This window comes from Anas acuta, chromosome 2 (assembly GCF_963932015.1).
Source record: "Anas acuta chromosome 2, bAnaAcu1.1, whole genome shotgun sequence".
NCBI lineage: Eukaryota > Metazoa > Chordata > Aves > Anseriformes > Anatidae > Anas > Anas acuta.
This window is the reverse complement of record NC_088980.1, coordinates 42,822,078-42,848,204: the sequence shown is the minus strand read 5'-3', so window position 1 is coordinate 42,848,204 and position 26,127 is coordinate 42,822,078. Positions and strand designations below refer to the sequence as shown.

Here is a 26,127-nt window from a genome sequence, read left to right as displayed (position 1 = left end):
TGAGCAGAGCTGGGCTACAGATCTGCTGTGCCTTTCCAAAACTCTGCATTTTTGGATGTGTTTGAAATCAATGCCTGGGAAAACAATAGCATATGTAATGACAACAGTATACACGATCCTGTGATTTAAAGGATTTATGTTTCTGTCTGCAGGCTCCAGTGCTGGGGTCAACCCTTTATATACAGATGTCTGCACAACAGGAAGAAGTTGCACTGCAATACAGGTGGGTCATATATTGCATAGCATGCAGGCATCCCACTTCCTTGGCTGCAGTGAGAGTGCCTGATCTTCTCTGCCCATGGAGATCAGATCAGTCACGAGGCTGGAAAGAGCACAAGTCCCATTCCTCTGGGTAGCCTTGACTTCAGCCAAATTACTTAGGACTGTTAATAAAGAAAAACTTTGTTAAGGATTTGTCATGCTGACACTGGCTGACGCGTAGAGGCTGGGAGATGGTGTGGTGAAGGGAACGCTGAGGAGCAAGGCTGGCCAAACACCAAGGGAGGCCTGGAACTGTGCAAACAGCTAGAGACAGACCAGCAAAAGATGCCAGTGTAAAATTTTTGTGCAGAAGATCCACCACACACAACTAGACATCAAGGAGGAAAAAGCTGTTGTAGTTCAGTCCTGCACTCATCTTTTCCATGACAGCATGACAAGGGCCCTGTCTGCCACCTAGCCAAGTACTCCATGGCCAGCCAGGGCCTTTCCCCCTCCCCCTTTTTGGCTAATCTTTTCCAGTGTTTTTGCTCCCTGGTTTTGCCTTCCGGTAATACTGACATTAGACATTTGAATAAATAATAATTTAAACAGACTGGCATTGAGTTTTGCTGTGAGAAATGTTTTTCCACCACAGGGGTGTAAGTTGTTTGCTAGTCGCCCACAATTTTGTTTGGCAAAAAAGAAAAGGATTAAAAAATAAACATGGGGTAGTCAGATTTGCAGTGGCTACCTGTCTCCTGGATATTATTTCTCCAAGAACTACAGAATATTGTTTGGACTGATTCTGCGCATGTTTTTCACCAACCGCTTGTGGCCTGAAATACCAGGGTTCAGCATCAGGGCCAGAAGCCCCCTGACACAGCAGAACTACAGGCATGTTTGGGCACATGTCTGACTGTGCCTGGTTTATTTTTCAGATTGGCAACTTAAACAAAAAGTCCATACAAGAAAGAGGCATTTGATTTGGATCTAACCACTTCAAACATTTCCAAAGCCACACTTCAGTGAGTCACAATACCGCCCACTACCCTGAAGCTTTAGATGTTTGTGTCTAAAAACAGAGTCAGTAGGTTTACCCTTCGCATTCAAGACTGATACAAGCCAACAGTGCCATAAGCCAGTTCTTCTATAAGCAATAACAGATCAGCTGTGAATCACTGGAACGTAGTGAGTAACCTCTGGTGGAAATTAGAAATCTCTGCCTTACCCACAATTTTCTTCTTTACCTCAGAAACACTGTGAAAAAAATAAATCTGTTTTTTCTTCATTCAGAAAGAAGAAGAGCTAGAACACCGATCTTTTACAGCAACATCTTGAAAGGAAAGGCTGTGATCATCAGGTGAAATATTAAAATCTTTTTTTGTTGTCTCCATTTCTGCTGATAAACAAGCACAGTCACTGCTTGAATTGTCTTCCTTAGTGTATTTTTTGTCCACTCTCTAGAACTATAAGATGTGCAAAAACACTGCAAAAATCCTTACTACCCTGATGTACAAGAAATATAGAGACAAAAAAAGGCAAGAACAATGTACAGAATAGACCTGGATGACAGTCATTCCAAAGGCAAAATTATTACAGGCTATTATCTAGTTGTCTGGAGGAGCCGTGGACCAGCTGGCTGTGATGTTCTGCTCAAAGTTAAACACAGACAGGAAACCGCATGTCTGATACTGTAAAAATCGTTTGTCTTCCTGCCATGGCTAACCAGGCAAGCAACCCAAAGGGGCTGTTTTCATTTAAAAGAAACACTAATCCACAACAATAAAAAAGGGAATGACAAGGCCTCAATTCTCCCCCCTCCCAACTGGAGTTGATGCTTGTGTTTGTGAATGAACTGGAAAAGTTACAAACTGAAGTTTTGTGTCACTGTATTTTTTATCTGTAATTATTCACTTTCTACATGTCAATGCAGGGCACAGTTTTCATGAGTCACCTAGAGTGCTTACAGCATATGACCTGGGAGGAAAAGCTCCACTCCAGAGAGTGAAAGGAGTTAGGCTAAAAAGGCCACGTTTTCATTTACACTACAGCTCCTTTTGGGCTGCTCTGGAAGTGTGAGGGGGTCCAGAGTTGATAGGAATGAAGGCACTTGGTGTTGAATTTATGGAACGGTTCCCATAAACACACACAGAAGACACGCATTTGTCAAAGTGATTGTATTCAGCTTGTATAGCTCCAGGAGAAACAGCTATAGCATGACTAATTTTTAACAAATTAGCCAAAATCCACAAGGGTGTGGCTAGCTTTGTATAAAAACTCCAGACAGCTGACACACAGTCAGATCTTTTCACTGCAAATGCATCTTTTTTTATAAAATTAAGGCAATCTGATAGAATTAGGTCCTGGGTCTACCACCTATGATCAAACCACTATCAGTATTTGCCCCAGCTTCTGCACACAGCCAAGAAATCTTGGGCTCCTCTTTTCAGAAGAGACCAAAAAGTCTCTAGCAACTGTAGGTTTTCCTCTACAAACTGCAAGTCCATTGGTATGAGAGATTTAATGTTACATGTAAGGTATAGCCCAGGAATGCAGGGTAAATTATTAAACCTACCTGTAGAAAAAATAAGAACATCATTGCACTCTTCGTCTGTACAGGAACACATGAACATCAATCCCCCATTGTCCTTCTTTTCTTTCATCAAACACTGCTCTGAACTGGAGTCATCCAACATGTGACCATAGAGAGGTTTCTGGGGATCATGGCATATTGTTTCTAATGTCACATTTTCATCATTTCGTCTCCTAAGAATGAAAAAGAGAAAATTGAAATCAAAGCAAGAATATTTAAGAAAGGGAGCAGACAGGCCCGTGCCTGTCCCAGATTTGCCTCTTTTGAGAACTCAAAGGTGATTTAAAGAATATCATATGTTTTTCTCTGTCTTTCCTGAATGGGATAAATTTGGCTGCATCTGGGCTGCTCCACACTGGGGCATTTGTACAATGGCACAGCTATTCCTGTATCGTATTACCACTAAGCCCAAATGAGTGCCTTTGAAAATCTCACCCGAAATTATTCAAGCTAATGCTCAATGAACTGCTGTGAACTTCAGAACATACTTTTGGTTTTTGTGGTCACTGTGAAGGCAGTAAAAATCTGTGGGAAATTATGATAAAAACTGAATTATTTCCTCAAAATCTAAGGAATTTCTATTGGGTCAGACTTTTTTGGTTTGTTCTTGAGGCCTGCAGTCGGCACAATTTCTGCACCGAAGGAGTTACTCACAGAGTGTTTTTTGTAAAAACAAAGCAAAACTGGTGCAAGCCAGAGTGACCTCACTGTCAGGGAAATATTTACAGCTGATAATCTGGCCCAGATTCCTGTGTTTTGTCTTGGTCCATAGATTTTATTTCATGGACAGAAGACTTAGAGGCGAATAGTACTTCAAGTGTAATTACCAACTCACGTGTCCTTTGGATAAATTGACATGTAAAAGTCAAAGTGTATCTTCAGTTGCACTACAGTCACTTTGTATGGCAATAACAGACAATGAATACATACTTGAGGAGCACAGGACAAGTACGGAACAGCATATTGGACCGATTCTAAATTTCAAGTGTCCACATCCAATTACGCTGAACATCTCTTCAAGTCAATGGACATAACGACTACCTCAATAAATTAATTAATCATGCTTTTCTCTAAGTGGTTCTAATCATGCTTCTAAATCAGCAGCAGTGTTGCAAATACTCAGTTCTGTTTCTTTTGTCCACTTACAAACTCATTAAGAGTGTTTCTGTTTTTCTTTCTTGCTATTTAAGGAAGTTTTTAGAGCATAATACAAGTTTAATCAACAAATTCTACAAAAAATATTACATTAAATATTTTCACATGCTGCAGATCTACTTGAACTTAGGCATACACTTTATAAAAAGTGAAACACTTACATCAGAGACAGTATATACACAGAGGAATATTTTCCAATTAAGAGAAAGCTTTTCTACCTATAAGTAGTAAATAAAGCTGCTATGATACACGTATATAGCCTAGTTCAGTATGAAATCTGAGAGAGCATTGTTTTTCTTCAGCTAATGCCACCACAATCTTCTCTGTCTTAGACCTGATTCTACACTGAGTGCTGTGGATAGATGCAGCTCAATGGTTTGAGCAAAACCATGCCTCTTTTCCAATAACAGCACATGCTGGAACAGAACTATTTCCAAATAAATAAATAAATCCCCAGAACATTTCATATCAGCATTGTTGTTAACCTCAAGCAACTCTCAGCATGCCAAGCACAGATACGAATTGGAAACGAGAGAGCCGAGCCCGGTGAAATAGCAGGGCGATTCTGAATATCAAAGCAATTGAGGAAAGTACTAAGTGATGATGAATGAGGCTGTGCACCCTTCCCCACTTGTATGAAGAAAAAACTTACCATACAGCGGCACAGACTTCATTATTCCTCTCACAGATAGAAGTGATGTTGCAGTTGCTCTTGCACTGATATTGGTTTGAGCAGGTTGTTACTTTAATGTCACAAAATTTGCATAGTTTGGGCAATTGCAGTCCATTTTCCTTATTTCTGTCTATAGGTGACATAGTTTCAGCTGAAGGGAGAAAAAAAAAGGGAAGGACACTTAATAATGATAGATTATCAGATTATGTTATTGCTCATTATGAAGATAAGGTTTTCATCAGCAGCAAACATTCCCTCATACCTTAAATTAGAAAAATCTCTGATCTTGTGCAACAACCAATTTTCTTTGCAACAGCACAAGCACCACACTGTCAAGACCAGGTTAATCAAAGTGAATTTGAAATGCGAAGTCAAAGTCTATTGACGTCAGAGGGTGCAAAAGTTTCTTTGCAATTTGCAGAATCAAGCTTATTCTGCGCCCAGTTTGTCCTGAAAGAACTACTCTGCAGCCATCCACTTGCATTATTCACAGGCAGCATATCTGTCCCTTATGTGCAATATATTGTATCACAGCCTGTTTGCTAAAGTAACTGTGGAAACCACGGTGGGTATGCACCCTAGGTGGGTGACATCATTATGACATGGATCTTGATGGATTTTGCAAGTCTGTCTTCACTAACCTGAGATATCACCTGGCTGTCACCCCTAATCTGATTACTGTTCACAAAGAAGAAACACAGAACTGGAACTGACTGTCATCCTAAATTAGATGGTCTGCCAGAGGTTATGGGTGAAACTCAAGCTGGAAATGCAACAGCGCATCCATGCCGCTAGTGTAATCTGCTGCTAGAGCCTTTCTGGGCTAACTCCAGGGGACTTAACTCAAGATAACTTGCTATGACAGCCTCTGTTGTAGAATTGCACAGTGACCCAGCAGCTACATTTCTGTGCCCGAGCACTGAAGAGTTACTTGTTTACTGGTCATGAAAGAGTCTTAGCACTCTCCATCTGCTTCAGTGTAGTAGCAGTAAAGGAAGAGATGTTATTTATCCCAGTATTATGAATTTCAGGAAACCTATTTTTAGTTCAAAAGCTATTTTGAAAAGCCAGCGTGACTACAAGGAACAGAAAATGCCAACATAAACTTTTTTCTGAAGCTAAAATGAATATGCAACTATATCTGAAGTGGAGTAGACTATCTACAACAGTTTCAGTCTGACTCACTTTGTTATATATTTGGGAAAATAGGTTGAACCACTTTAAGGAGATCCTAGGCTTCATTTAACACAGCCCTTCTCTTATAGCCACCTGTGTGCTAAAACCATGTTCGTATTGCTGTCTGTGGCCAAATGTTGCTAGTCAACCAATAATAGGCAACCGGGGATTTGTAATTTCTCCCTCTCTCCTCCATTAACTGAGAAATCAATTTTTTTCTTCTAGAACTTCACTATTTATTACCATTAGAATGTTTTATAACAGGAATTAAATATACATGCTTTTTCCAGAAGGAAATAAAAAGGCCTTTTGCTAACATTTCCAATGCATTTCTGAGCCATTGTGAAGGACTGAGAGCAAAATCTTTCCTCCTTACCCAAACCACACATCCTTCTTCTCATGACTAGCATGCTCTTATACTGACCTAAGGTCTCTCATCTCACTTCCCTTCGCAATCAGTAGTAAAATGCCCAATGATTTTAATGGTATAGAAGAAGCTCCTACACAGAGGTAAGGGTTATGACAAGCTCTCTGGGAGCACTTACTGGGATGGAGAGTGCTGGCAGTATGTCACAGGCTGGCTGAATTTTAAGCCTGAGGTAAACATTTCTTGTCCTTCGTTATTTGTGTTGCAACAACTCCCCAAAGCTATGCAGAAGAACAAAGCCTCATTGAAGGAGGCGTGGCAGGGATTCTAAAGGTCTTGGATACAGTGCTCTATAAAATATGTATTAATGTAGCCATCGTTTTGGTAAACTGTTCCTCTCTTTGGGATGATACCTCTGATTTACCAGATGTTGAAGAGAAACTAATATCTGTATTAACTTTTCTAGGTTACAGTAATGATCAAAGCACCCTGCCAACGTTGGACTGTCCCTCTACCCAGTAAAAAGCCAATCTATGTTCCTAAAGCCTTGGATGAGCAATACAGAGAAATATTAAGGAGGCACTGCTTTTACAGATGAGCCACAGAGATTAAATGACTCAGCCAAGTTCACACAGGAAACCTGTAGCAGGGAGCTGGGCCTGTGGCTCCTGTGTTGACACCACACAACTGAGCAGCACAAGGGAAAGATATCTGCTCAAACTGCAAAGACTCAGCTGCATCTACAGTGCTTTCAGCCCTGAGTTCACAAGGCTTTGTGTTTCACAGGGCAGCTGTATTATGAAGGATGCCTGGGCTGCAGACATGACCCAGTCCTCTCAACGCTAGAGCCAAAGGCCACGACACCAAGTCCTTAGATAAACTGGTTCAAGCACATTGTGTTTGATGAGGGACGGGGTCATTTCTGTGCTGTCCCCACCCACGCCAGGTTCTGCCAAGTCTCACCCACCGGAACAAACAGATGGAAATATGTTTGGACCTCTTCCAAGGAGAGGTCTCCAAACCAAGAAACTTGATTTAAAAAAAATAATATTAAAATAAAAGTGCTAGCTGAAAAGCAGTAATCACCTGCAAAGTCATGAACACAAAGTTTCTAAGTGAGAGCAGTAGGTTTTGATTCAGTTACCAGCAAAAGGCTCAGTAGTTAGTGACAGATAATTTCTGAATGTGCTAAATTAATGGCAAAAGGTAATAGGGTTTTAGGACTTCCAGAACTGACTGGACCTGAATTTTCTCCCAGGAATACTTGTAATAGCGTCTGACAATGCAGGGCCTCTGTTTTCATTCCCCTGGCAGTTCAAGGTATTGGATAAGTTGTCCAGGTGCACAAACTTTCTTCCACACTTCAGCATCTGATTTGAAGTGAGACTGCAATTTATGCTCCCTAACACTGTCACATTGCCAGCAGGTGTTGGTGTGTTGTTCATTACTACAGTTCAGCCTTGCTCACTCTGACAGCCCATCTAGTTCCAAACTAAGTGGGCTAAAACCAAGTTTGACTTTCCCCTATCAGACTGATGCTGAAATCAACCTCTGCAAACATCCTGTGTTGATATCTGGAGCCATATGTGAACCTCAGCATCAATCTCTTCTGATTTAAGTCTGCAACCAGGCTTTGAGGACTTAGAAATCTAAGAAAGACTCACAGCTTCCAAGTCACATAAATTCAGACCTGCGTCCAATTAATGGTCTACTGCCTGGAGAATGACAGGTTGGTATGGCTCTTCCCCAGAAAATGTATTCGCTCACTCCCTGATGGGCCCATGAGCAAAGAGTGGTTCATGACCAGCAAGATTGCTCCTCTTCTGGTAGTTAATTGAATGTTAATTTTGAAGTTAATTTAAATCTCTAAAACTGCTTGACTACCCTGTTGCCCGCTTCATACCACACAAGGCAACTCCTCAAGGTTTTATCCCGTTCAGACATTGTATGAACACTGGACAGAAGCAACCTTTCATTTTCCTTTAAAAAGCAAACAGACAAACCTCTGTGGATATAATGGGATAGTCAACAGACAAAACACACAGATTTGCACATCTGAAGGACGACATCCTAAAACGTGTGCTTGCTTCTTAAAACGTGAGTTTTGTCATCTACTCTCTAATGTTAGTTTTCTTATTTTGACTTCTGCAGGAAGCCTAATTGTAGCTTTCCTTGCTTCTCTGACCATGAAGAGGACTCAAAAAAGACAGTGTTTCTTGTCTATGAATCTTCCAGCTGACCAGTTGACCATAGGTCAGTCATTGTGGTTAAAATGCACAGCACGTGCAAGCCAACACCTGGGCTGGACATTATGGAAGAGACACTAGAACAGCCACATAGGAAAGATCAACTCCATGGCTTCTGATGGAGCCATTGGTTTTTTGTTTTACTCTGTGGTTCACCTCTTTTTTGTGACTTCTCAAGACCTGATAAACTGTATGACCACACTGAAAGTCTATTGACTGTCTTGGAGTTGTTTGCTCTGTATCTGTTTTTTTCTTTTCCTTTCTTTTTTTTAGATGCGTAACTTTGATTGAGACCTCAGTCTACAGTTTACATTCTTCTTATTTTTCTTTTAATATTGTTACAGGCCCCTCAAAAGCCAATAACATTTAAACAAAGTCCAAAACAACATGCTGTTTTCTGGGGAATATCTACACTGGAAAATTTTATTTAGTTCTTAGTTTGCATTTCAGAAATAGACAATTTCTCTCATTCCTATATTGTAAAATACAATTACCGCATTTCTCTTCTCTCTTCCAACGCCTTTGGCACATGTATACAAATAAGATAGCACTGCTGAGCAGATAGATCTCATTCCTTTAAAAAAAATGCTGAGGGAGATGTTGGGATAAAAACTCAGCTGCTATGAAATAATTCCACATGATGGGAGAGGTTTGGATTTAAGATTTTACTCCACTACGTTATGGAAATGCGCGAGGAGGAGGATGCCTTTATCAGGAAGACAAAAAGGAACTTGTCCTTGTTCCCCCAAAGAGCACAGCTCCATGGCCTCATGTCTCAATGGCTAAATAGCACAGCAGCAACTTTGAAGAAAATTCAATGTGTATTACCTTCTCATCTAACACAGAGACACTACGTTTTGCTAGAAACAATACCACACTGAGCATTTTTTCTGTTTTGCCAACCTCCCTCCAGCACATGATCTATAACTTTAGCAGAACTTCAGTACTGATGGAAACACTGCCAGCATCATGAAAATGAAGTGGTGCTGCAAAAACATTCTTTGCCTTCCAAAAATGCCTTCTAAGTATTGATGATTGAACTGCAGGAGGGAGGGGTGGGTCAAGGGAAAGGAGAGATCTGAGCTTTGTTTTTAAGACTCGGAAATATCCTGATATCTATTCTTACTTGTACTTGTTATATACAGTGCAGTAATACAAGGAAGAAAAGACAGGATCATAATCAACCCTAAATATTCAAAAACCATGAGTCAGGAAATCACAAGATTAGCCAAAGAGATTGTAGAAATAAAAGAAGTTTAAAAAAAAAAAAAAAAGAACAACTGCTGGGTTCTCCTTTATTTACCAATGCTGTCTGGAATCTCAGAGTGCATTTCAGTAATGTTTTGAAACTTTGACCACAAGCAGAAGGATTGGAAACTTACCAACTTACAAAATCAAAAGTTAACAAAATAAAAACACTGGAATCCAGAAGCTTGATATTCAAGAAAATTAATGGCTATCACGCAACTCATGATAAAAATCACAGGACTTGGCAATGCTGCAAATCACCTAGGATGGTGATCTTCAGGGGTAACACCGTGAAACATGTATTTTCCGATTTTCAATTACAGCTGACACTTCTGAACTTAATGCCATCACGAGTTGAACTGGAGTACCACTCTCTGACACATACTCCCACGCTCACTATGTGAGTATGAATGCACATTGTTCCTGGTGTCTCGGACCATGCTGTGGGCTGCAGTCCTTTATCTCAACTATGATTTAACCCAGTGGGACTGGCATGGGCACAGGACTTTTGTGACTGTTTCTATTAAGATTAATAGCAATGATGATAAGCATGCTAAGACAGCTTCCTTAAAGCTAAATATCAGCTATCTTTTACATACAATTAAAATATGTCAGAGGAAAGCAGGCTCCAGAAATGTTTAGCTCACCATATCTAACTCTCCCTGTTGCAAGACTCCTGAAAACCATGTTCCTAGAGAGTTATTTGAAGGTTCTTTTTTTTTTTTTTTTTTTTTTTTTTTTTTGCCTTGACCCGCATCACGAGTAGTCACAAATCACTGATGTCACCACAGTATGGCCCTAGCAACTCACTCCCTTCTTCCCTTCTTTCCTCCAGAAGGTATTTCACCTCTTGGTTTTCCTTTTGATCTTCAGTCTTCTGGCCTAACACAGCAGCTGCCTTAGTTGATGTCTAAAGGCATGGTTTTGTGTAGTAAATGCACTTCTGTTTGCAGAGTGGTTGGGACCATGGTTTTGCTTTCCTGCCTGATCAAACCTAACTGGGGCTCTGCAAAGAACAAAGACTAAAATAACTTCCTTTTGTGAACACTCTTTTTTTTTTGGCAAGTTATGCCAATCAAATGGCAACAATGGAATTGTTAATGCAAAGAGATACACATTCATCCCACAGTCCTGTAACCCATCCTATCACAAGGCAGTGAGATGGGGGAAAGACTGGCCATGTCGGGCCCATAACCTTCCAACTTTTTGTTTATGTGGGCTACAGCCTGCTCTTCAACCATGTCTGAGAATCTGCTAGGAAAGACGACATCGTGAACCATCCTGATGAGCTAGATCTAGCCAGAAATAGCATGCCCCCCCCAGTTCAATGAAGGAAGGCCAAAAGAGAACTGGTTCACTATGAGAAGGCCACTGGGTGGACTGTGCTGAAATGTGGAAACCACTATTTCTAACCCACAAGCCAGGAAGGTATCTGCAGATGGGGAAGACAAAAGGAAAAGGAGCAGGAGTTAGAAAACTTCATTTAACTCACCACTGCGGTGGCAATACCTTGCTTTTAGCAGCATGTGGAACTGGCAAAACTTTGCTTTAGGGATTGCTGCAGGCACTGACACAGAAACACAATCAAATCTGGCAGGAGTGAGGGAAGAGGGGGGCACAACAAGAGAAAATAAGGGAGGGAGCAGAATATTAAGCTGGAGACCTTCAGGATAAAAATCATTCTTGTATTTAAAGCATGAAAATAATACTATTTTTATCCCCTACTTCCAAAATGAGCTAACACTGGCAGTTTTAATCATGGGCTTGGCTCTTCTCACTTGCACAGGGCATGGCAGTGAGCTGCCTGCCTCAAACATGCATGCCTAAGAACTGAGCTAGCTGTCTTCAGTGAAATTACTGCTGACTGACATTAGTGCAGGTGCGAGGAGACTCAAGCTCAGCACTTACAATGAAATGTGAACATGTTCTGAAAACAGGCAATAAAAATAACATTGTTGTGATGCTTCAGATAATGAGTTTTCACCTGCAGATTTTTGACTTGCTGCCGTCTTCCACATTTGCTGGCCACTGTTTAGCACTCCATGGTAGCCCGCAGAAGGCGGAACAAATGAACACTGTCTCCAGGCAAAAAGGCTGAAAAAGGATCTAAATGATGGCTTCCCATAGGGCACTCAAAGGGATGTTTCATCTTCTCTTGACTTTAACCCACAGCCTCCCTAACATAGCCAGTAAACAGCACACAGCATTGGAGAACTGTATGTGATATAACATTAAGATCAATTTATTCAGCTATGACTACAGGGTCTATTTTTTTTTTTTTCTGCATAATGCATTAAATTTGGAATTTACTGGAAGCTGTTGTTGGTGGTTAACTCCTTCTGTGACTTCAGATATACAGTGAGTATCTAGTACAGCAATGCTCATCTGAATCATGAGATTAGGGAAAACAGCCTTCCTGCTTTGTTGTAATAAGCATGATTCATAGCTCAGGACTGACATTAGCATAGCTAAATCTGACCTGTCCTTTAGGAAGCATATCTTGCAACTTCACCTCCTTTGGCACTCTATTTGCACAGTAAAAACTGCCATTACTTCATCTGAAACAGGGCTGAAAGAGCATAAACACTTCAGATTCATACAAATATTTTTCCAACTTAGATGCTCTGAAAATAGACAGCAGTCATTCAAGTATTAAATAGTTCGTTCTGTGATACAGAAGGAAGAAAAGATTTTTCATGACTGAAGAGCTTGTGGGGCAAATCCCTAAATATTTAAAACAATTAAGAACACTTCTGGCTCAGAAAAACACAAATGCACCTCTGCTCTCAACTACAGGTCCTTGCCAGAACAAAAGCATGCCACTGAATCTTCTAAGTAGGTTGAAAGCAGTTTCTGAACCTGTCCTACCTCTCTCTTCAACTAGCTAGGAAGCCTGTTTATAGAAACATGCTTCTCCCCACTCCTGCCCCCTCAACAGTCACACCGCCACCACCAACCTACTTGAAAATATAATCGGGTTTTTCATTCTTCATAATGGCTTTGGGGAAGGTGAATCACTTGTCTTGAAAAAGGCATATATTCCCTCCAAAAGCTTAGTTTCTATTCCTTCCCTTTCTCTCTTTTACTACAAGAAGACATGAGAAATGGCCACTTTAAAGTCATTCAACTCTATTTTCAAGGGCCTATTTATTAAACTTCCAGTTTCTCTCTTGGAAAGTCAAGCATTTAGGATATTTTCCACTGTTATTGCCAAGCTACCTCTATTAGCCATTACATATTTTATAGAAACAGATCCTGGCCCTTCAGTTTATTTGTAAGCCTACTGAATGTGCTCAGTGCCACATACAAACCAAAAAATCCATTAGATGACCAAAAAAAACCCAACAAAAAAAGATCATATTTCATATTCCTAAGGTATCAACATTGTTTACCTAAAGTCATCACCTCATTACTACAGGTAATGAGTGTCCAGCTTGTGACAGCTGCTTAGTGAAGAGACAAATCTTCACTGTCTTCTTTTTAGAAGCATCCTCACTGAACAGGCTACAGGTGAGAGGAAGGCGGAGAAGTTTTGGAGGGTATGTCATGGGGCATCTTCTGCTCAGCTTTTGGCTGGCAGAACATACTAGGATCTTTGGTTGGGGTGTAGAGGAACTTATGAGTGTTGGGACTAAGAAGCTTCCTGACATACTGTATTGCCAAACCCTGTCTTCCTTCCCATGGCAAATTGAAGTTGTGGCACTTGTGATGACAGCACATGGCACAGTCCTTCTTCTCCCTCACGCAGACAGCTGCTTTGTCTGCTCACCGCTGCGGTACTAGAGCAGGCAGCCCTCAGCTCCCACAGAACAATGCAGAACCAAAGCTGCACAGACATCAAAAATAGTAACGTTTGCTCAGTCAGACGCTCCCGACTGACACTCCTACAGGGTTTTACTCATATTTAGTGTGTGGCTTTGTCACGCTTAACTTTCCAAATAGCTTCAAGTAACAAAGTGCAGCCTGGTATCCTCACATCACTGCATCAGTTTAACCGATCAAGTTAATAGGGTGGAGGTTTTACAGTTTTCTCTGTCGATCTACAAATCTTTTTAAAGCATGGTTGATTTACGTCAGTTCAGGTTACAATAGAAACAAATATAGCCAGTGTCACAACTGAGAATTATCACACATAAAGTTGCTGTGGTTTATTTACTCAGTTACTTGTAAATCGACCATAAAATTCAAAAGGTGTGAAACCTGTACGTGGAAAAAGCTTTCGTAGTGTTACCTAACTACCTGCAGCATTTTTGGCAGGAACGTGGAAGGTTAGATAGGTGGCAGAAAACCATCTCCTTCAAACGCAAAATGGTAATGGCTTAAAGTCTGACCTCTACACTGGCAGCAGGCAGCAACTCACATTGCAAAAAGCCAAATCTTTCCTAAAGGACCTCCTAAAACCACAGTTGACTCCTGCTGAATTTAAACTCTTGCTACATATAGAGTCTTGCTAAATGTATGCCCGATGGGCTCTAGTGTATTGGAAAGAGCAGATTAAGACAACTAAAATGCACAGGAAACTGTAAAAAAAAATATTTTTACAACAGCTGCTGTACCTTATGAAGGGTCAGCACAGACCAGCAGATGTTTATTAACACTGCTCATTCACTCAAGAGACTGGCAAGCTCTTACAAACCCTCTCTGCTCTGAGAGAAGGATGTCCAGGAAAGGTCATGACATATTTTAGTTTGGGGGGGGGGGAGAGTTTTATTTTTATTTATTTTAAAGTAGAGAAAATTAAGCATAAACATTAAGACTGACAAATTACACAAAACAGGAAATTCAAAGTTATGTCTCACTCCCCCAGGCTTCCTTTGATACTACTAGGTTGCTTGGAATCAGAAAAAGCATCACTCTTGTGCTCACCATTTCATACATTTATTTTTCATTTTGTTTTTAATAATATCCCCTTAATATTACTAACACGCTTTCTGGACAGTTTTTGGAAGACATTAGGCCATCCCCATCTTTCCTGCATATGCTGCATTTAACGATCAGAAGCACAGTCACTGCAGTTCGAGCCGCACAATCCACAGCAGTTTCTGAGGGTCAGGGCCCTTCTGAAAGGCTTTTGCCACATGCAGCTTTCCAGAGCCCTCGTGGATCACTCCTTTGGGAATCCCATTTTGAACTCACACACCATTTCTGACATCTTATTTTTAGTGCCATTTCTTTTTTTATGCGAGGAAATGCATATTTTGAGAACAACAATTGCCTGCCTCTTGGAGATGTCCTCAGACCGTTTTAAGAAAAGTGACTAATTTGTTTCTTAAGCATTGTGAACACAAAAGATCTTCTCTTTTCCTTTTCTCTCTGGTGAACCCATACTGAAAATATCTGCACAAGCACTCTCAGTTTGCAAAAAAACAGTAGTCCTGTTCACCTCCTCTGGTGAGGTAAAGCAGATTTGTTCCCATCCCTCACTGAATGTTCTCCTTCCTCACACAGGACCCAGGCTGGTGGGCTGATTTGCATTAATACTCACCTTACCAAGCCTCCCTCCCCTTCCAAAAGGCCAGTCTGAAACCAGAGCAGTTCTTCAGTCTAGACAGCTCTCCAATCACACAAACACAACAAAAAACATGGTGTGACAAGCAGGAACCCATGGCTAGGGCAATGGGAAAATGTGAATTTCAACAGGGGCACCCAGACTGATCAGCCCTGATTGCACAGCCCCACGGGCAGGATTGCACCTGAGGATTTTGCATCCCAGGCTGGGGTCAGGCTGCCAAAATGTTACTGCTACTGTTACTGTTACTGCTAGGGCAGGTGGGACTTGCCTAGGACTCGACTGCATTGGCTATGGTGCTTGCTTCACGGAGAACTCTAGGGATTGAAGTCTATCCCCAGAAATATTTGCAGAGACACCTCAGGATAGGCACCAAACACTATGGTGGATCCATAGTTCACATCCACTATAATCATAGTTCAAATCTACCATGAAAGCAGACAGGAGGTTATTTTGACTTAGAAGGAGTTGGTATAGAAAAGCACTTATGGTGTCTCAAGTCAGTTAACAAGACTTACGTGAGACATTTGAAAAGACAGGCATTGCTCTGCAACTGGTTCATCAGCAGCATACAGACCTATCAAATGTCTTTTCCTCCTAGGATGCTGAAGGATTCAGAGCAGTCTTATTTTGAGATTACACTGTTTTTCAAGAGAAAGAGCTTTATAAAGGGGGAGTCTAGCACTAATGAAACACAGATACCCTCTATCTGAAGTGAAATGTCTGATCTTGCTGCAGATCTGTAATGTGAACACAAAACCAAAATTCAGCCAAATCACCACAAAACTGTTTTGTTTCAGGGGAAAGTCTGATGAACATTTACCTGAAAATATCACTAGTCTGGGAGAACTGTCCGTAAACCCAGACAAAGTTTTGCCTGACTTTGAGCTTTTGTTCTGAAACTTTTGCTGAGCTTTAATTCCCATCTCATGATTTCAAAGAGCCTGATTCTGAGTACACTTCCTTTTCTGTAAGCTGAAGATCCAGCGCACCAAGGAACAAGTAGCCTAGTCAAATGAAGCCAAACCTAAATAATGGATTTATTTTCAAAAAGAAAAATCAAAAGCAGTCTCAAGCTACAATGCTGTAATTGGAACAGGCTGCATCTCTGCAAATTTTGGTTAAAGAGTCACATTCACAAGTAGGAAATGCTTCGCAGTTATGAAGCACATGGGGCACAAGTGGCATAAGTAAGCCATTAAAAACAGTTTAGATACATTGGCATGGTTTGGAGTACATAAATTACAGTCCTGCTGTCCAGTGTTGTATTTCCACTATGGCAGAGGAATTCAAACCAGAGCTCCTAATCTTTTCCCATACGCAGCTCCACGTTGAGCCCTGTAACAGGGTCTTCACAACTGCACCTTTTGTGTCACTGCTGGAGCACGTCAAAGTCATGGGTTAAGGGCTGCTTGGTGCCTCTGACCAGGACCTGGATGTTCTTGAAGCACGATCTAAAGCAAACTAAAAAACTGGGATTGGAAGTGACTGAAAAAAATGTCTTCAGCCACAGCATGGCCACAGGCCAACTTAAACAAGCATGTGCTCAGCATGGGGACAATCTCTATCTCATACTATAGAAAACGGTATGTGTGTACACCTACTGCTACCGAATCAGGACAGAATTTCTGTATTTTATAACACAACAATAAGTGTGGGGAGAAGCTGTGTACACACAAAGACTTACAGCTGCCCATTCAAAATAAGCATTTAAATGGATTAACCAGACAACTGTGCTTTCAAACCCGCAATCTTTACACAGTTACATGATTCAGAGGGATTTATAAATATTTGTTTTTCCAGATAAAGGCAGGGTATTAGCAGGATTATTTTTTTTTTTTTTAAAAAAAGTGCTTTCACTGCCACTATCCCTTCTTCCCAGCCATAAACAAACAAATAAAATAAAAACAAGGAAACAAAAACAAGGCTTTGCTGAAGGTGCAAAATTTGTAGTCACGGTTTAAGTTTTGTGTACTTCGCTTTAAACTTAATATAAAATGACAATTTACTAATGTGGAGTGCAGACCACCTCATTTTCTTTAGCTTTTTGAAGACCTCTATAATTCAGAAATATTTGGGAGAGATGGAATTCAAGTTAAGGCACATCTCCCAACCAAACGATGTTCCCACTACGGTCCTAGTTTACAGGATCATCCATGCATTCTGATAAAACAGAATCCTGTGCAATTTCTTTCTCTAGACCTGAGCATAACCCATCCTTCCTGGTCTGTTTGAAAAACAGTTTCCAAATAAGAAGTCTCACTTAACAAATCCACATCCTTTGCACACACAGAGACTTCTCTGTCAGTCACTGATGGGCAAACATGTTTATGCAGAAGCTCTGTTCAGAGCTCCTTTTTGCTGTAAGGAGCCATTTTCCTCCAGGAAAATGTTTATGAACCATTCTGTCCTCACACAGCACGATTTGAATGACAGATTCAGGAAAACAGTGTGAAAAAGAAATTACTCTCTTTCATAATCCATCAGCTCAGCTAAAATAGTAAATCAGAGGAAAGTTAGACTCAAATGTAATCCCTTGGGAGTAGAATCACTTTGAATGGATTTGGGAAAAAACACACACATCCTTCTCAAATTCAGTAGCTTGGATGGTTATATTTGTCTCTGTCAAGTTACATGCAAAGAATCAGAATAACACGATTTAATACCCTGGGGATATGTTCTCTTGATAGATGCATCTAACTTCCACAACCGTTAATGGGAATTATATACTGAGTATTGAGAAAAGAGCACATGCATAAAAATACACACTTTTAATGACATCCAACCTTAGGAAAACTTTCTTTTGTTGACTGCTTTCACTGAAATCCTACTGCTGTCACATGCTGCTACAGAGTTATCAGATTTCTTGGTAAAGAAGTATCTCTACCAGCAAAGCAGCATCTCCTTTATCTGCTGAGTGTAAATTTGCTAGCATACCCCTCAGGTATTAGCTGTTCCTTTTAATGCCTTTGCAAATGACTCCCTGCAGTTACCTTTGGGACTGTGACTCAGCAGCTGGCAATACCATCCCACTGAAATAAGGGAAAGAGTAAGTCAGCTCCTCCATTTCTGTTTGAGGCTGAAATTTTACTGGGCTTAAAGAAAAATGAAAACCATGGGTGAAGCCTACCCATTGTGAAATAGTAAGGTGTTTTGCCCTTAAATACATCCCTTGAAAGTTCACCGAGAGGTCCTTATCATTGCCATTATTCCTAAACCACAAGTATGAGTAAGTCATTAGGTTTATTATAAAATTGAATATTTTTACAACAATCTCTTCTGTATTTGTGCATGGTCCAGTCCCTAAGCCCTCACATTTAAAAAAAAACAGCACTAGACCCTTAAAAGTCTGCACGTAGGAATATAACAATTCTCACTACGTACAATACAACATTACCCACTCTTTGCAGCAGCCAGGCCCCAGAAGGGTTGGCATTATGGTGTATGATAAGGACATTCCTCCCTTAGACACAGCTCAGTAGGAAGGAACTTGCCAGTCTAAAATGTTTAGTCTACCTGCCTGAAGATGTGTGAGGGACTGCAGGCTCTTTGTTTATGATGAGCCAGAATAAAACTGTAAATAAACTCAGAATGTGAAGTGTACACATGGAGTTGTATTTCTAGGGTTTTCCCCTCCCAGTTGCTATTGATAGGGCTATTGTTTCCAAAATCCCGCTATTCCAGGTCCTCAAGCTACAGCCTATGTCATTCTCAAGAACACAGTCTTTCAGCCGCACTCCAAGACAGCATACGTGCTTGCAAGTGGCCTCGTTTAGAAGAAACATTATAAAGAGGAAAGCAATTTAAATGTCTGCAAAACAATGACTTCTGTTGAAGGAATTGTTTCAGGGAGAAAGCTAGGAAGAGAGAAGACAAACACAAGAGCAAGTGCATCAAGCAGCAGCTCGGAAGCAAATCATCCATTTTCTCTTAATTTTCATCCAGGTATCTCACAATTTCATCCAATTACCTCAAAATTTCTTCTAACAACTGAGAACTACAGAAAGTAAAATACAGTGATAGTTCATAAAATTTTTAATGGTGCAGTTCATTTCTGGCATCAGAAACAAACATTTCTCATTCTGCTCCCACAAGACAGAAGATGTTTGCTGTCACATGCATGAGTTGAATTTAATAGGTCAGGATCTTCAGCAGATGCTAATCAATGATTTGAGCGTTGTTATGTCAAATTATACTAGCTGATGTTTAACAGTTTTGAGTCACTGAATGTTTCTGGATATTCGTCATAGCAGATAATCATCCTTTATCGGGAGGGAACTCACTCAACTATAGAAATCAGTAATAGTCTGCAGGATGTCTAAGGGTTCTTATGAAATGCCTTGATCGCTTTAATCAAACGCCAAATGGATTAATAATTTTGTCAGGAAAATACTATTTCAACAACTGCCATTGAGAAAGCTGTGCATAACACAGCCATAGTGGCTGAACTGCTCAGAATCCCTTTAAATATCACAAGCAAGTTGTGGGCTTTGTTATGGTTTCTGGTGTAGCTGTTCAGTGACGTGGGCATCTCATTCTCTAAAGCTGTCGCTTTGGCATTTTCCACAAATACTACACTCACACAGAACAAAATACGTTTTCCAAAGTGTTCTCACAAAACAGAACAATTCCAAGCTTTCCAAACAAAATAATATCTTAATTTATACCAGAGGGAAGTGCTCTGTACGAATGGAGACATTTTTTAAATTCCTTGGATACGAAATTTTATAACTCATGCATATTTGAAATATCCTTCAACTGGGTTAGCTGGCTGAGTGCCTTAACTGTTTACTTCTGGAGATGCTAGTACTAATTCTGAAAGACATGAGTGAAACCAGCCTGGTGGTTACCAGCTGTATCACAGATTTTTAGGTTATAGGACCTTTATGTCAAAAAGTGCTGGGACGATTTTCCCAGTCCAACCTTCCATAAGTGAAATCATTCCACTCAGCTACTTTTGCATCAAGCCCAAACTTCTGTGTGTATATCTATAAAAAGTAAAACCCTGCCTTGACATAGTGATTCACATTGGGAAGTCCATTACATCCCTTGACAGGGCTCTACTAATGTAATTATCATCTTTGTTAAAAATGCACACCCTGCTTTTAGAGTGATTTAGTTCACCTAGAGTTTCCATCTGTTGGAATGGGTGCTTGTTTACATTTATAATCTCATCTCCCTGAAGAGCAAAAAAAAAATACCAAGTTAGCCCTGCTTAACACTTTATTTCCATCAGTAACTGTGCATAAACTACTCACAGTTTACCATTCTGACAGAGCAAACTTAGCTAGGCTGCACCACCTTACATTTGCCTTGAGGCAAATGCTCCCAGTTCCTGGTGTTTATGGGTTTGTTATCTTACAAAGGCATGGCAAACTGCCTGCATACCTCACCAAATCTGTATCCAACCATAGAATAGCAGATCTACGTACTGTTCCTAATTCTTTTGTTCTTCTTATGTCCAAAACCACAAGTCTTTCATTTTCAAAAGCCAGGCAAGCATAACATTAAATCCACACCTAAAAATGTTAACAAGGCAGTATGGCTCCCTGATCAAACAATACCACCTCCTTCCTAAGCCACTGCGGGCCTAAAGACAATTGAGTGGAAATTACAGCTCTCTGCAGAGCTATCTACACCTGTGTTGCAAAAACACAAAATGGAAATTTAAAACAAAATCCACCTTTTAAAAGAAAGAGTGATGACTGTATTGGTAGCATAACTACCCATGCTAAGCAACAGCTTGGCAAGGCAGGTGTCAGTGTTTTCTATTTCTAGGTGTGTGGTTATGATAGTGGTAAGCGTGCCTTGTCATTAACTTCCAAGGGTAAGATACTTCAAATAATTAGTGGTTTGCTTCTAGCATTTGCTACCCACCTCCAACCATGAGAAGGCCAATATGTTTCTGACTTCAAACCACTAGTAGGTATGTGTTTGACAATCACACTACGTGTCACCGGAACAGAGCACCAGCCAAGTTAGGGGAAGTTCAAGTTGGCTGAAGTGTGAATAATATATACGTAGACAACTGGGGGAAGAGTTAGGCCTTAAATAGTCAAACCAAACCTTGTGCCCTCACCATTCTCTGGCAGCTGCTAATACACAGTTTCTTAAACAAAGAAAAATGAGGAAAAGGGGGAAGAGCAAATTGGATCTTGTTGAAGTTGGCAGGGTATTTGAGGCTGACAAGGATTCCTGGATGCTCTGAGGGTTATCATCCAGAATTTCTGTTGAGAAAAACAGTGGTTATGACACTCTTTAAACTTAAATTTCCCAATCACAGTAGACCAGTGTTGAAACTACCTCTGTTCATTTCCCACAATTTCTATAATTGTCTATAGAAACAATAATTGACACATCAATGCGTTTATTTTTTCATAGCTGTTTAGCAGAACTAGTTCAAACTGTGGAAATTCTAATACAAATAACCGTACTGAAGTTTAACAGTTGCATAAGAAATACAATGGATGACATCCTGGGAAGCTGGAGATCTGGGTTTGGGTCTCCAGAGACTGAGCGAGACTGAGCCCTGGTTTCTCGTTTCCTAGCTCACTCTTTTAACCAAAGGTCAAGATGCAAAAACTGCGTTCATTTACAAGTCACCGTCAAGTCTTACCTCCTCCTCCCATGTAAAAGAAGGAGCCTCTAAGTCACTCCTACACACAGAAGCAGCTTTTGTACCTAAATCACATACTTTGAAACCTTCCTTCTAGCATCAAACACCTAGCTTTAAAACAATGCAAAGTTTACCCATGCTCGGGTACTCATCCTAAATCTCATCTTGCTACATCTCCATGACTTAATTTGAATCATCTTTATATATTCCCTTCTACACATTAAAGGCAGGGGACATGTATGTATGGGAAGCTCTGGGCTGCTTCTTGTTGCACTAACATTCACAGTACTAGCATGGCTTCAGGGAGGAGTGGGAACAGCAAAGCCCCCAGCCAGGCAAAAATTTCAAGGCAAAAGTATAAAATGTGAGAGGTAAGGAATGTGTAAGAAGGAGTTGAAGGAAAAAAGAACAACAATGAAGAAACCCTTTTTGATTGCGTTCCCTTTTCCCAAAGAGTTCACCAATTTTTCCTGCTGAACATCTTCCTATTTTTTATCAGCCACAGGCAAACGGGGAGCAGGTATGGCTTTAGTTACAACCAGACAATGTGGTATTGCTGTTAACACGCAAACTTGGGCTACGCCAGCTTTGTAAGCCTGATGGCCTGGCATTGTACACACCAGATGAGAATAGTACAAATGAAATAAAAGCATCAGATTCCCAGATTTTTGACTTAAGGCATTCCCTTGTGGTAAAGTTGGGCAAGGAAATGGAAGAACTGACTGAGGGAAAGGGGGTATTCAATAGCTGAGAAGCACGTACTTGCTGACCTAGTTATTTTGTGAAAGCTTCAATAAAGGGGCTTACGAAGTCATGACTATTACATGGTACTCTCTGATCTTTTCATGGGGATGAGAAACGGTTGTTTCCAGTTTAAGGAAAAAAAAAAGGTTCTGTATGTAAAGTCTCTCTTTGTTGTGCTATGAACTCCCTGGAGAGAATATCAGTCACCCTGCAGGGGCTGGAATAATGAATGAATCCATCAGGGAACAGCCTTTCTTCTCCTCTGACATGCTTCGGGGGACCACACGCACACACATCCACCCTTTCTCTGCAGAGTGCTGCCTCTACAGCCCCGATCAGTCTCAGCCAGCAAGGACCTTTCCTCTCAGAGCCCGTCACTGATGGAGTTTAGATACTCTCAAGCTGAGGAGTGGCATGACCGTGGACCTCCCGCTTTCAGGGCAAAGGCTCCAGCCACTGTAGGAAAAGGAGGCAATGCAACCATGAAAATCAGTAATGGGAGCTGTGGGGAGGTAAAAGGTACACAGCAGGGCAGCTGGCCAACTGCCACAGCACAGTCATTGCAGAACCATAGATCTCCCTGCATGCTGAAGACAAACGAGAAGGGTAATTGCTGCGTGCTTGCAGGCAGAACCAGCCAAGGGAAATAAAGGACCAACAACCACCTGCATACAACAGCTCTTCTCTTGAGATCCTCACAGGTTCCTGATCATAGATTGACAAATTTGTACTGTTCAAATCCTCATTAATTTCTTCCCATTAGTGAAGCATGCAAAGATTTATTTCTTCTTTCCTGTACTCCTGTGAGTTTGTCAAGGAGAAGGAGACGTGCTGGAGTTTCTACCCAGTCACAGGAAAGTTTAAGATAGCTGCAGAGCTAGAGGGGGTGGTGTCCTGAGAGCTGAAGGCGACCAACTACCACGTGAACTCCAGAAGCAACTCAGTGCTGGTCAGATGCTGAACTCCCCAGTGTGATTTTATCATCATTCCATCTTATCACTATTGTTAATATAATGAAAAATTACATCCTTAAAGGCATGTGTCTTTATCCTAAAATAGGCTGCATTTTAAAGGTGAATAAAACACAGCCTATGGAATCTCTTGCTCAGACTAACAGAGACGTGCTGCTCCACATCATTTAGTAGCCTCACAGTGACTTGAAGAGAAATAAATGAACATATAGCTACAGTCTTCCCTTCAGCAGTGGCCTGAAAATTGCATGGTGGATATTGACTATCTACTGAAAGAATATTTTAATGGACTAGAGAGTTGGAGAAAAGAACCTGTGGAAAGCAAAAAGCATAATTACATCTATCATATTTCTCTGAGCATTCATTTTAATGGGCAGAAGTTATTCACAAATGCTACTCTCATGGAGCACATAGTAAATACAAAAGACATGTTAGGTCCTGATGTAACTGACTTCAGATTTGCTCCAGCCACAGCTCCCAAAAAGCATAAGGAAGTTGATCAGGGCAGCCAGATTCCTCTAAACACAGGGCAGCAGTCAAAGAAAATGTTAGAAAATTTTGGCTCCCTTTGAGCACTAAGAGTTTTTTACTACATAAGTACTGCATAAGTACTGTGGCCCATTGCTGTTCAGCAGCTGTATGCAGTGAGCTGTCAGTAGTATCTGATCTGCTAATTAGACCTTGAGGATCGGAACAGATTGGCATCTCAAGACTTACAAGAATCCTGGATAGCTGCTTCTGCTTCCTTCCCTGAAAATAACCAGAAGTCATCCATTAGTAATCATCTGTGGTCTGTTTCAAAGTTCACTCTCTTGTACAGCAACATCAAAAATGTACTTACATTAGTTAGTGAGATGAAATCTACAAAATTACCACATTATCTTCCAAAAGCCCCAGGCATAAGCTAGCCATGCCAACAGGTGATGTATACGGCACGCTTATTTCCAATTCTGTGCTGCAGAATCCATGGCAGGATTATAAACAGAGGGAGCTGGTTCACCTGCATCTCACATCTAAAATATCTAGACTCAGAACCACCACAGGCTAACTCCTAGAAAGCCTAACTGAAGTGCCTTTTCTTTCTAAGTCTATGAAATGAGTACCAGCTCATTCAGGACACTTCTGGATGAGACCTTAAAAAATTAAAACACGTCCACATTTTGAGGAGGAGTTTGCCCCTTGGTCCTTATTTCCCACTCTCCACTTTGCTTCCTTACTAATTACACCAGCATTAGTAGCTTATCAGTGATGAGGGAGCTTTGATTTTCATACAGCTTGGGGAATGTACGTGACTGCTTTTGAATTAAAAGCCTGGCCTTGATGAAAAATAATCCCTCTTGTACATTTCTCTTTTTTGGGACCACCTATCCCCAATCAATTAATCTCCATCCTCACAAACTCTCCTCCCATCATTCTTACTGGGCAAAAACCCTTAATGATATATTGCAAGAAGTTTGGAAACACTTCCTTTCCCTTGACTGCCCGAAACCTCTCCTTCCTAAAGTTGCGAGGCCTACAAAACGCTGCAGTCAAACGACTCTTTTGCTCCAAGAAAGAGAACCAGATCGCTCTGGCTCCTGTAAGATTGATATCACAAAAGCCCCCCCCGAGGGAATTACAGCCTCATAACATACAGTTGCCTATTATTTATTCCGTGGCCAGATTCTCAGCTGGTATAAATCAGAGCAGGTTCCTTGCCTTCAACAGAGGAAAGCTGATTTATGCCAGCTGACAGTCTGGCCCTGCATGCGTTCCACTTGCACAATGCTAGTTTTTAAAAGAGGCCCATTAAAGTGCCCGAGGCATGTAAGAACCACACTTGGGTCTTTACTTGGAAAATGTTGCTCGGAGGACTAACGCTCTGAAGCCTTCCCACTGCTCTCAGAGTACGTAGTGTTCAAATCCACTTGCTTTCCTAACAGAAGGAAGTCTCTGTGCCCTGACAGAACCACCACAACCTTGGGAACACAAGATGGATTTTATAATGTCTCAGCTCAGTCCGGGTTTTTAACTGAGTTTAAATGCTGAATTAAATGAAGCCCACAGGTACACCAATGCAATGTTTTGGAGGAACTGATCAAACGCACAGAGGGCAGAAGCTATCTTTCAAAAGTCGCATTACTGGTGAGTATAAAAAGCCAGAAAGAATACGGTGTGACTTTCAAATCACTGGCTGAACTTCAAGCTTTAGCTGCTACAGAAGTCTTTCTTTTTTTCCCCTTATAAACTCAAAGATCTACTTAAGAAGGGCAACTGAGCTCTTTTGCGGATTTGGGCCAAAGTCCCTGGGTACAAATAGAATGTATGGAGGAAATAGAAGATGGCTTTCTCATACCTCTAGCTCCAAATTATCTTTTCACAAGCACAATGTTAACCCTAGCATGTCGTGGCAGAGATGGATCTGCTGGGCTCTAAGGTGAAGGATGCTTGGGCTGTGAGGAAGCAGACTCCCCTATCCATTACTGAAATCTATTAATTTCAGGGAAATTTTTGCTAATATACTACTCTGGGTGAGTGGGGAAGCGGAATCCTGGAACCAGACTATCAGGACTGTTAGTAATAAAAATTGTGGTTCCTTTGCAGGACACAAATTTCTGAATAGTGTTAGTTAGTATGATATAAAATAAA

At 40.9% G+C, this 26,127-nt stretch overlaps 1 protein-coding gene across 3 annotated transcripts in view; it reads right to left on the bottom strand.

The window, feature by feature from the left end:
- TGFBR2 (transforming growth factor beta receptor 2) overlaps window positions 1-26,127 on the bottom strand; it is a 58,575-nt gene that overhangs the window by 26,542 nt on the left and 5,906 nt on the right. For 2 of the 3 annotated variants that reach the window (XM_068674451.1, XM_068674453.1), the window contains 3 exons: window positions 24,217-24,249; window positions 4,602-4,773; window positions 2,777-2,967 (listed from right to left, as the gene is read on the bottom strand). In XM_068674451.1, coding sequence (XP_068530552.1) covers window positions 2,777-2,967; window positions 4,602-4,773; window positions 24,217-24,249 — 396 coding nt within the window. The remainder of the gene's footprint in view (window positions 1-2,776; window positions 2,968-4,601; window positions 4,774-24,216; window positions 24,250-26,127) is intronic. The other variant, XM_068674452.1, reaches the window with a different exon arrangement.